The sequence below is a fragment of the Channa argus genome, chromosome 21, assembly GCF_033026475.1.
Source record: "Channa argus isolate prfri chromosome 21, Channa argus male v1.0, whole genome shotgun sequence".
NCBI classification, from domain to species: domain Eukaryota; kingdom Metazoa; phylum Chordata; class Actinopteri; order Anabantiformes; family Channidae; genus Channa; species Channa argus.
Window position 1 is genome coordinate 5,758,073 of NC_090217.1, and position 11,911 is coordinate 5,769,983.

Here is an 11,911-nt window from a genome sequence, read left to right on the forward strand (position 1 = left end):
TGTTTGGGCACAGATTTTCACTAAAAATAATTATTTAAAAACAAAAATACATATGGTAGCTTTAAGCCCAGAGAAACTGACGGGACACAGCATTACAAAGAAAACACTAGATGACTGAGGTTCATTCATCATTAATTTTGACAAATTTTAAATGAACAAATAAAAGAGATTAAAATAATATACATAAGACATAATTTGGCATAATTTGACTGTACATACTCTTCCAATGCTTTCCAAAAGTATTGGAAGTCATTCGGTTTTGCTGTACATTAAGTTGCATTTAGGATCAAATTAAGCATATTCATCAATTTAGGTTCGAAACTAAATGAACACATTTACAATTATTTACCAATTTTTCCCTCTGACTAAAATTTCCAGAATGGTTTTAGGCTCCCTCACTGCTCTTCAGTAATGGTCCATTGGCCCACTACCGATGGTAAGTAACCCTGCAGTAGTGTGAGCACTGTTACAATGTTTACTTACATACAATACTTTGTTAAAACTCTTTGAAAACTGATCATTTGCTGAAAGTATAGAAAACAGTCCGTCACACCACTCCCGTGTGTCCAAGCTTTCCCTTCCCCTCTGAGGTCGAACCTGGACTTTGGCATCTTGTTTTCCTGTTATTCATTCTCTGAAAGTCATGTTACTGGGAAAATTGTCTCGTGCTGACAGTGACACTCTTTTAGTTGCTTGTAAATGTGGTTTGCAATGCTCAGTCATGCTGAGCTGCTTATGTCTGAGTGCCAAACTGCAGTTTTTCATTATCATCCACTACACTTCTATGGGTGGGAATAGGGGTATGCAATGTGTCAAGTGTTACGTCGATGTTGCCTGTCTCCAGGACCCTTTGGTGATGTGAAGAACATTAATAGCAAAATGTAGGTTGACAGATTCCCACGTTCAGTACATAGTACAGTACAGTTGTTTTCCTAAGCCCTACTCTAACTTTGTAAATTAAAGTTGGAAGCTACTCTTTGACATATTAACCCTGAGTTGTTCTTTTAACCCCATTCATCTAACGCCTATCTAATGATTTAGGTTAGACCAGTTTCTGCAAAGCCTTCACAGCTTCAGAAAGCTCTGCCTTTTTGATGCAGATCCTTCTTGAGGCAACTCCTACTTAAAACCTCCTGAACTTATCCTGAGATTAAACTGTAGCTGTCTGTTTTGATTGAAAGAGAAGTTTAAGGCATAAACACAGATGAAGAAACAGAAGTCAGAAGACGAGGTGGTTCACCTCAGGAGAAAGATCGGCCTGCTGCCTGCTGTGTCCTTCATCATCGGCACAGTCGTGGGCAGTGGGATCTTCGTCACTCCCAAAGGCGTCCTGATGAACAGCGGCAGTGTGGGGCTCTCCCTGCTGGTGTGGGCGCTGTGTGGAGTCCTTTCATTGTTTGGTGAGAAAGCTCATGGTCGAATTTGTGGAATGTGACAGCAAATGCATGAGCTTATTAATGACTTAAAGAAAAAAGTAAAGCAACCAATTTGGATCTTAATTGATCCGAGGTCTCTGATAGCATCAGTTGATCTTTTATAATTATTAGTTACTTTGGCCCCTCGTCCAAAATCCATGCCTGGTACTCTGTCTGATACTGCAAAATGTCATGTATGTTCCATGACATACAGTACATTTAAAAGCTTTTGATTTTTTATATGAATGACTATGCTGGAGTGGGCCACTTCTCAAACTCTCATGGCAGCATTCTCGAGAGTGAAGATGTGTCACCTCCCGGATTTTCTGGAACCACAGTACAGTGTCGCTTCACTTCATATGAAATTGAATCTTGCCAAAAAAATAATCTTTGACCTAAGGCAACTGACATTACTAATAAGGAATTTATAAATGCATAAATTAACCAAGTTTTATTGAAATGTGTATAAATATTTGCCTGCCAAACTTTACGTAATACGATACAGTTTAAGCAATAAGTTTAAGCTTCACATTTTTTAAATGAACAAATGGCAGAAATGAAATTTACTTATGACAAACTCTGCTCTTCTGCTTGTTCCCTTAGGAGCGTTGTGTTACGCTGAACTGGGAACCGCTTTTACAAAATCAGGGGGCCACTACACCTATCTACTGGAGACACTGGGGCCTCTGCCTGCCTTTCTACAACTCTGGGTGGACGTCTTTTTCTCTGGGTTAGTTCTGTTGTAGTCATAAAATCAAAATTGAAAAAGTCCATTCCCAAAAGTAAAAAATCAGCCTGTTTGTTCTGTCCAGGCCGGCTTCAACTTCTTATGTAGCTCTGGCTTTTGGTCGCTACGTGGTGGAACCCTTTTTTGCTCCTTGTGCTGCTCCCACAGGGTTGATCAAGCTTGTCAGTGTCCTGGGAGTGAGTGAGTGGTTTCATTCCTCCTCCTTCTACCTGTGATGCCCTTACACTACTCCATAAACTTTTGTCTCATCAGGTGTTTGTCTTTGTGTGTCTGTAGCTATTGTCGTGGCAGTGAACTGCTTGAGTGTGACCATGGCTTCTCGGACTCAGGTCATGTTATCTTTCACTAAGACAGTTGCTCTGGTCCTCATCATTGTTACTGGAATCACTGAATTGGCTAAAGGTGCGAGCATGTAACCGTTACTACTCAGGACACACCTGTATACTCCCAGTCGTTGGTTATGTTAAACTACTTTGTTTTTCTGTGTCTTATTCTTTCCAGGAAAGACAGAACTAATACAGGATAGTTTTGATGTTAAGTTATTAACACTGGATAAGTTGCCACTTGCCTTCTATAATGGTCTGTATGCCTACAGTGGATGGTAAGCAACTCTGCTATGTTATTAAAACATCTTTTTTTTTTACTTTTATTACAAATAAAACACAATTCCAATTGCAAAATATGCCAGTATACACATTAACACTCATTGGGACATGATCATTTGCTAAACACGACACAAAAAACTATAACAGCTAGATGATTGTGTGTGATCAAGCGTTAACTTTTTCTTTGAGGGCAAATCTGAACTTTGTCACAGAAGAGGTCATAAACCCCAACAGGTATTTAACTTCTGAAAAATGTTCTCCAGTTAATCAGTCTCTAAAAGCCAAGTTTCCAATTAAATGTCTGTTTGTGTGTATTTTGTCTTGTCAGAAACATCCCACTGGCAATAATCTTCTCCATGGTGGCAGTGACAGTCTTTTATGTGCTTGTTAATGTGGCCTATTACACCATGATGTCTCCTGCTGAGCTGCTAATGTCCGATGCTGTGGCTGTGGTCAGTGTTACACTGTGCAGTACTCTGAAAGCAGAAACCAGGATCAGAGTGAAACTATTTCCCAATTTATGTTAAAGTGTTGGTCTGATCCAGTGTCTGTGTCTCTACAGACGTATTCCAATCGTGCTCTCCCAGCACTGGCTTTAGTGATTCCCATTCTTGTGGCTTTATCCTGCTTTGGAACACTTAACGGTGGATTCTTTCTATCACCGAGGTAATATGCGAGCAGAAACGTTATTACTGTGTGTCAAATGTATATTTCTATTCAACTAAACGCTCTCATTTATGCCGTAAGTCGTACTGTTTCTCTTGCAGGATGCTGTTTGTGGGAGCTCGGGAGGGCCACTCGCCACAACTTTTTTCTATGATTCACATCCGCAGACGAACACCGTTACCTGCTGTGCTGCTACAGGTGAAGTGTTTTTTAAAAAAGCACTGCACTGTAAAGCCTTTTGGCATTTTATATAACTCTCACTACATCGAAAGACAAAACAAGACGAAAGAGGAAAGGGACAGAAAGTCATGTTGTGAGCTGCACATCATCTAAGTGTTTTTTTTGTTTTTATGTTTGATCTAAATGGGCACTTGACAGGCAGAAACTATATTCTGGGAGTAGGATTTTATATTTGACATATTGTAAAATTGAAAAAAGTCTGTGGTTCATTTTCTAATTACAGCCATTTCCTGATATATGCATCTACATATATTAAACAACTCATAAGACACCTTTTATATCAAATCACCTAAATCTAAAGTGTGCAAAAGTACAAAACGTGACTGACAGGTGTGAAGCAGTGGTGTCATATGAGATGGTTTTACACTATCTCTAAATAACTGCATTTGGTTATAAACTTAGCTTTTACCTGTATTATTAAAAAGGATAAAGCAACATTAATGTCAGAGAGCTGTTTTGAACCTGAGGAAAGGAGGAAACAATCAATCAGAGGCATTGTGCAAACATTTGCAATAGCGATACAGTTTAAAACCTCCCAAAAAAGAAAGAAATCAATCAGGTGAACAAAGGAAAACGGTGAATGTGGATTGGACTAATGTGTCACGTCATGCAGCTGTATTGTCTGTCTCCAGTACCCTTTGGTGGTACTGATGTTAACTTATGGAGAACTCTACCAGCTCATCACCTTTACCTCTTTTGTCGGCTGGTTCTTCATTGCCTTGACAACCTTGGGGATGCTCATCCATCGGTATCGCTTCCCCCTCCACCCAAGGCCTTTCAAGGTTAGTGCGGCATGATTCACAGTTGCATGTTTTCTACTCTGTCGCACAGTAACTTGAACGAGCACTGTTATCTTTGCTGTGTTTAACCACCCAAAGGTGCCCTTGGCCATCGGAGTCACCTTCACAGTGGTGTGCTTCTTCATCGTGGGCCTGTCTTTGTATTCAGACCCCTGGAACACAGGAAAAAGCTGTGCTTTCACACTAACTGGAGTCCCAGTTTACTATTTGATCGTTTATCGCTTCCGCCTGCCTGATGGATTAAAACACATCTGCAGTAAGTCCCAACATAACATATTTTACAACATCATCAGAAATGAGCATATGACAGTAGAACTACAACAGGACAATAACCCTGTTAGCTCCAGTTTACAGTTGTTATTCAATTTCTAATTAAGATAAACCACATGAACTTACAACAAAAGCACACACCTTATTGGCAACGTGCAACAAGTACAAAAAGGTAGTAATTATAATGCAGACAACATTGAAACCAAGATGTAGAACAACATTCCTACACTAACTTGTGGCTAAATTTTACAAGCATCCTAACTGTGTAAATTAATAAATAACTTTCTAGGTGTTTTACCAAAACCTCCGACTCCTGGCATTTTTAGCTGAGGGTTTGGGGGCAAGTAAAGTATGAAAAGCCTTCTCGGCTTTAGCACAACTCGTACTCTCTTCTTTATTCCCAGATTACTGCACCATGCATCTGCAGATCCTTCTAGAGGTGACTAAACAGGAAACCCAGACATACTGAGGATCACAAAGACATCCAGATCTCTACTCACCTGTACTATTTTGATACTGAAAGAATATTAAAATACTGTACTTCTGATGATTTTGTGGCTGATTTGCTGAAATAAGTGGTTCTGATAAAGAAATCTTGAGAAATAAAAGCACTTCATGATGTAAGAGGCACCAACACCAACAAGTTTATTGTACAATTAGACAAATACCAGCAGGGAACAATGCTGCTATCTGCTCCTGGATGCCATTCAAAACCAACTGTAAACAGATCAACTCACTGCAGTGTAAAAACCCCCACCTATAAACACGCATGCTGATGAACCTGAATGAATTATTTAAAAAGCCGTACATTATTTTGTAGGATCTTGCGTAAATCATCAATTTAATCCTCCAAGGCTGCAAAAAGGTGTCTGCTTAAATCCAAACATTTTCCCTTTTCTGGTTAATGAGACCCATTCAGTTAAGAAATACAATCTGTGTTAGATAGATATTATATAAAAATATTGTGAGTGTTGTGTTCACAAAGAAGACGTCATCTGTTATTGCAGGCTAAAACATGCTGTTCTACAGGTACAAAATGCCCTTAAGTTGATACTGAAGGCAAATAGCTGAAGGTTTATAAATTCAAGAGGTAAAAAAAAAAACTCTACAGTTAACAAAAACAAAAAAACAAGCCTATTGCTGTTAGTGCTATTTGTATTACTTTATTATTGCTAACAATCCTGCATCACAATCTACAAGTCGATACCAGGAGGCTGAACCAAATGGTACAGAGGCTTCTCCCTGGCTTATTAGGCAATATAATGTATTTCACTTTACATATGTAAAAGCTAATTATATATTAAAAATGTGCAAATCAACATACAAATACATACACGATGACATATTTGCTTTTCTCTAGCGATTCCTTCAAGACTACAGATGGACATGGCAAGAAGAACAGAAGATGAAAGAAAAAAGGTGATGCAACCAATACAAATTTTTTTAAAAAGTGTTCCAGAGGTGGAGACAAATGTGAGGGACAAAAGGTGAGCAGCATGACAAGCAGAACAGTAACTTAAAAGTAAAAGAACCCTCTCAACCTAGTTCCCAAAAGCAGCCAGAAACATCCAAACAAAGCAGGCTCGTAATCACCTCTGTTTCTTGAATGTCAGAAACTGAATCGAAACTTAATATTAAAGCTGCGATTTGTAAAATTTAAAGGAGGCTGAAACTACAGAGAAGATGGTGGCATCGAGTGTCTCTTTTTGCCAAGTTGTTTCACTCTGGTGCCTTTATGAAATGAAAGTATTTAACCAATCAGTATATGACAACTACTTTATTCAACCACATGGATGGAATAACAATGTACTAAGCTATAAAACATCATGGATTCTACTTTCAATCCATATGCAAAAACATTTAATAATAATCTCCATAATGATGGTATTCTATGGGTGCACTTTCACTTTGGCATGAATCTCTATATGGATGGTGAGCACAGGCGAGCAGGGGAGAGGGGAGGGAAAATCATACTTGAGTTTAAAGCCCTAGTGATATGCCTTATTTTTTATGAATCTAACTGTATTTGTTTTGTCACTCTGAACATTTAGTCGGAGTAATGTAATACTTTAAAAACAGGATACTGATACAACTTCATTTCACTTTAACAGACATTCTGTTCAAAATTGGACCCCCCCCAGCTTTTGACGTACAGCTTATTCTTTCAAAGATTTGGAATTATCAGTCCTTTTTTCCCCCCATCTATCTTCTTGCCTATAGTGTTTGTAAAACATGACACTGCCATGTAAATAAATCAAAACATGTAGCCTTCAGGCTACTTAAATTGAGACATGAACTCAGACCAGCTGATGTTAGCCATTCCTAGCTCCTCATCATCCAGTCCAGGAAAGCTAATGTCAACCAGTATCTTGCTCAGGCTGTCGTTCATCGTGTCCAGGACGAGGCCTTCTGTGATTGAGCGGTTAGCAGGTGTGGCGCCTCCTGCTTGCAGCAGATCTTTAGAGCAGGTGCTTTGGAGGCGTCTGATGGGTGAGTCTGCCGTTCCTGTCACTTTGGAGGAAGCGGATGTGAGCAGCTCTCTGGGGGAACTAAAGAGAGGGAACTCTTTGAAGGGTGTGCTGCTGAAGCTGAAGGTAGTGTAGTCATGCCCCGGCGTGACCGCAGGACCACCTGGTGTGCGAATGGGGCTGAAGTCCAGAACGTTTTGGTTCCCTTTGCCCACTGGGGTCACTTTCCAGGTTTCGGGAAGGACATGAGAGGGGGGTCTGGTGGGCGTGGAGGAGGTCAGGTGGCTGCTACTTTTTATGGGAGTTTTAAAGGAGAACTCCCGGTCGGGGCTGTGCTGCTCGTGCCGGTGTTCTTCCAGCTCAGTATCGTGCACGTCATGGAAAGTTGAAGCATCTGAGGCTAGTCCAGAGTCAAAGAAAGTATTATCAGGACAGAGGAGGACAGGTTCCTCATGCAGAGAGTGAACCAGGCGCTGTTTACGTCTTGAGCTGCTGGCTTGTCTCCTTGGAAACGCTTTAGGTGACTCGTGCTTAATGGGAACACGGGTCGACTCCTCCTTCACCTCCACCTTAAGGTCTCTCTGAGGATACAGTGCTACAGCTGTGGTTTCGCTCTGTGTCACCTGGCAGACATAAAAGCAGACTTAACAATTCTACCTGCGACTAGGTAACATTCCACAACATAGCCAACATATCTAAATATCTAAAATGAAGATATAAAAAGGAATTTAACAAATGTAATACTACTCAAACATAGTATTCCTAAACACCAGAAACATCATTAGACTGCGTTATTACCTTTGGAGCTATCCGGACTCTCTTGGCTCCCCGCGAAGCGTTGCGATTGTGCTGTGAACAAGCCGGGGCCGATACGGGTGGTAAGTACAGAGAGGGGGCAACGGGGAGCTGGATAGGGACCAAGTAGGAATCAGTTCGAGGGAGAAGAGGTTTCATCCTTCTCTCTGAACACAGAAAAAAAAGACAACAATTTAGAGCAGGGCATCTTAATGGCATATTTCTCCTTTTGCCAACATGCAAATTTAACTCGATTAAAACCCCTTCAATCTCTGTTAACTCACCAGAGCTTGTTGGCGTTTTTCTCAGATCCGGAAGTATCTTCTTTTGTTGCTGTGAACGCAGAGTAACATTATTTGAAGCTATACTGCCTTAGTGGCCTAAAGTACTTTCTCAGCCCTTTGATGACTGTTGTCTACACAGTTTGGGGTGTGACAAGCTAGAACAAAGGAAAAGTACAGTTACAGAAACAAAAGGTTGTTGGACAAAGACTGCCGTCTCAAAGCACACTAATCCATCAGTATGATTTCAGCATTTCTGCTTCCCTGCTGCTTGTATCATCTCCTCCTGCAACAACAGAAAGCCTTGACCTTATATCACACGCTGCAGCTGAACTCGTGAATAAGAATTAAGAACGGGACAAAGAGGCAATAAAACCATAAATCTGGGGATTTTTCTGTCTCTTTTCTGCTTTCCGATGCTGACGTTGAAAACTAAAAGAATGATAAATCCATCTTACTTCATGAGGAAATAAAAGCATTGGCACAGGAACAGGAGCAGTCACGGGGTCGCAACCAGGCTGTGGAGATGTGGAATAACAAGAAAAACATAACCACATAAAGATGTTGCATATGATGATAGATATACAAAACATCGCCACTGGACATAACAACCGGTAAAAGAACATGGTCACATCTGCAAAAGCTCCAAACTAAGACACGATGGTGACAAACAAATGTATGAAATATTTAAAAAGATGGAAGAGTGTGCAAAGATTAGCACTGATGTGGAATGTGCGCACCTTGTACACCTGATCAAGAGTGAGGCATCGATTAGCCTCAGGCCGGATGGTCCAGAAAGAGACTTTGCCGTCAGGCGACGTTTCGCGAATGAACATGTCGTGCAGAGAAAGGTTATGGCGGATGGAATTCTGCAATTATAAACGAGAAAATAACTACTCTTTAGTCCATGTCTTAAAAGCAATACTTACAGGCTATAATCAGTTATTTATTTTTCTGTTTTGAATGACCTTCCATCCTGGTTTGGCCACCTCTCTGAAGTAAGGAAAGTGATCCTCGATCCACGTGTAAATCTCTTTCAGTGTCATCCTCCTGTTCTTCCTGCTGTTGATAGCAAACTGGATCATGGCCATGTAGGAGTATGGTGGCCTCTCTGACATAGGCTGTTGAACAGCTTCTGCACTGGTTTGTGTACTTTGTGCCTGTTAAAAACAACCAAAAAATACAAAAATAAATAAATACAGAAAAAATATCATTATAATCATTTTAGGCAAGATCTAGCCAGCTTAGTTATTTCTACTGAAACTTTCTGCAGGTACAATTTGATTTCAGTCTTATTTATAGATTCAGAAATTGTGCTGCATTGCTCCATAACACTGGCTACTACATGTGTAATCACCCTCAAACTAAAGTCGGGCGATCAAAACCTTGTATTTAACCTTGGGGTCATGAATCTCTTTTAAAGCTAGCAGCAGAACCATTTTTTTTCCCCAATTAGAAAACAATAAAAGTCACTGTAAGTAACAATATGGTGACATTTTAGTGAGCCAGGCAGATTAAAGGGTGGTGTTTAGGGCACACGCTGAGACATGCCTGTTCCCACTAAACAAGAGTGCGACGTAAACAGTAACACTTGAGTGAGAAGAAGCAGCAGCTGACCTGGACAGCCTGTGGATGTACGTTTTGGTTCTCCTTGTTGATCATTTGGTTGTTAGGATCTGTTTCTAAGGCAGATGTGCTCATTTTGCCGAGCCACTGTATATTGGTGAGGCTGTCATCTAAAGGTCCACATTCCAGTTCCTTATTCACTAATAAAGAAGAGCAAAAACTGTTAACCCTTAAAGAAATACAATAGCTGTCTGTCAGTGATGTAAAGAAATTAATAAGTCAAATTTCCATACACTGTTTAATTCCTTTAAGAGGTTTAACATCTGAGTGGTTGTGTGCCATCTCTGCATCCACCAGCTGTCCAGCTGTAGCATCTGTAGAGTTGTCACTGCCTCCAGCAGCAGACGGACAAAAAGATCCACCGTGGCAGCCATCCTCACTCAGAAGAATGAACTTGTTTGGTCCCTGGATACCACTCTCTTTGCCTTTGGCAGTGAGAGCCCCAATGACACTTTGAAAGTCTGCTGTTTTGGGAATAACAACCACCTGAGTGTCAGACATGGAAGGATGATCCATAATGCGGATGCCATCTGGGAAGCACTGACTCGCAGCTGCTTTGGTCGGTTCTTTTGAGACCGAGGCACTAGGTTGGCTTTGTGATTCAGCAGCTGGCAGATCATTTTGCTGAAAAGGCAACTTTCTTCTTTTGAGAATCAGAGGTCTCCTTGGGCTCCCTCTCATGGTCATCAGATCATTGAAAAGCCCCCTGGTATTTACTGATATTCTGTACAATATAAGGAAAGACAGAATACAAATTATTAACTCTGAACAACAGAACATTATTGTTACAAAGCCAGTTAAACACTGTAAACACCTTTTATCAGTCCTATTGTGTTGAGTTACAACAACAAAACCCGTTAACTGTAATTACCGGTTGATTACTAGTCAGCTGGTCAACTGTTAACCCAGATTGTGCTCAAACCGTTTCTCCATATGCTAATTTTGATTGGTACGAAGAAATTAAATCATATCACACGCCGATCGGAGCATGCTGTAAACGGCAGCGACGGGATAAATTGTAAAATTGCTCTGAAGATCCACTTTGAGTAATTTAACGCTGCAATTGTTAAGCAGCCTGTTTTAGATATATTCGTTGGTGATGCAGTCGTTATTGTTGCCGTTGACGCATTTATTTAACGTTTTACACTGGTTCCATAAATAAAATCGCCAGGGCACTATAGGAAGTTTGGCTAGATTGCTTAGTATATCAAAAATATTTCAAATCACAACACTATTTACGGCAAATAAGCGCAGGTTTCTATCACACAGGAACGGTAACTTGGCAGGGGAGACAATAGAGGGAGCGATTACACGAGTTCAGGCCAATTGCATTTTATATTAAACTGCACAAAGTATTTATTTGAGCTATGCCCAATTAAACAGTCATTTATGAATCTAATTAAAGCATTTAAAATTACTTTAGCACTGGTATACAATTGAAGAACAGATCATGAAACTGAAATGTGAAACGATATTGCACATGTTTTTAGTATGATATTCCTCTGACACAAGAGAATGACAGTATCCTGACACGAAATTGAGTTTGCTAGTCATCTGTACCTTGGGGTCCCTTGCAGAACATTTCTGTTTCGTAAAATTCGATATTGCTCCAAGATATGCTAAGTAGCTAACAGCTTGCTCACAGCTAAGCTAGCGTAACGTCAGCGAACTGTGGTAAGAAGCTAAGCTAAGTTAGCTGGTAGGTCGGGAGCGGCCATAAAACAGCTAAACTCAACAAATCAAATCTAGATAAAGCCAAACCTTCATATCACTGCAATAGTTCAGACAACTCCGCTTGACGGGACTCCTGCTAGTAGCTGAAGCGGTCTAATCATTTGTGATGTCGACTTGAAGGATTGAGAACAACTATGATTCTTTTTAATGTAGTGTTATTTACATGCCGTCTAGCCGACTCACAAACGTATTTGAATTTTGGCGCTGTGGGTGCTGCCCCCACCACGTTGTTCACGTGGTATAAATTCCACCAATAGCAGCTA

General features: G+C 40.5%; 2 protein-coding genes across 2 annotated transcripts; one reads left to right on the top strand and one right to left on the bottom strand.

Moving 5' to 3' along the window:
* The first annotated feature begins 1,038 nt into the window (after nucleotides 1-1,038).
* LOC137106914 (cystine/glutamate transporter-like) lies at nucleotides 1,039-5,367 on the top strand. The gene is made up of 12 exons (XM_067490984.1): nucleotides 1,039-1,400; nucleotides 2,019-2,145; nucleotides 2,228-2,343; nucleotides 2,440-2,565; nucleotides 2,665-2,764; nucleotides 2,958-3,002; nucleotides 3,097-3,220; nucleotides 3,331-3,434; nucleotides 3,536-3,632; nucleotides 4,307-4,456; nucleotides 4,553-4,730; nucleotides 5,149-5,367. Exons 1-12 carry the CDS (start codon nucleotides 1,205-1,207, stop codon nucleotides 5,211-5,213), a joined length of 1,428 nt encoding a protein of 475 aa, XP_067347085.1. The 5' UTR covers nucleotides 1,039-1,204; the 3' UTR covers nucleotides 5,214-5,367.
* On the bottom strand, nucleotides 5,363-11,844 carry foxm1 (forkhead box M1). Its single transcript, XM_067490983.1, has 9 exons — nucleotides 11,676-11,844; nucleotides 10,148-10,638; nucleotides 9,906-10,054; nucleotides 9,257-9,448; nucleotides 9,029-9,157; nucleotides 8,747-8,806; nucleotides 8,292-8,340; nucleotides 8,011-8,174; nucleotides 5,363-7,835 (listed from the first exon to the last, which is right to left on the bottom strand). The coding sequence occupies exons 2-9, from the start codon at nucleotides 10,599-10,601 to the stop codon at nucleotides 7,020-7,022; spliced, it is 2,013 nt and encodes a 670-aa protein (XP_067347084.1). The 5' UTR covers nucleotides 10,602-10,638; nucleotides 11,676-11,844; the 3' UTR covers nucleotides 5,363-7,019.
* Nucleotides 11,845-11,911: the final 67 nt, after the last annotated feature.

Coding starts and splice junctions, on each gene's coding strand:
- LOC137106914 (XM_067490984.1), top strand. CDS start 1,205: ATGAAGAAACAGAAGTCAGAAGACGAGGTGGTTCACCTCAGGAGAAAG. Junction 1,401..2,018: donor TGGAGTCCTTTCATTGTTTG/GTGAGAAAGCTC, acceptor TTGTTCCCTTAG/GAGCGTTGTGTTACGCTGAA. Junction 3,221..3,330: donor TGTCCGATGCTGTGGCTGTG/GTCAGTGTTACA, acceptor GTGTCTCTACAG/ACGTATTCCAATCGTGCTCT.
- foxm1 (XM_067490983.1), bottom strand. CDS start 10,601: ATGACCATGAGAGGGAGCCCAAGGAGACCTCTGATTCTCAAAAGAAGA. Junction 8,807..9,028: donor CTCTTGATCAGGTGTACAAG/GTGCGCACATTC, acceptor ACATCTCCACAG/CCTGGTTGCGACCCCGTGAC. Junction 7,836..8,010: donor GAGTCCGGATAGCTCCAAAG/GTAATAACGCAG, acceptor TATGTCTGCCAG/GTGACACAGAGCGAAACCAC.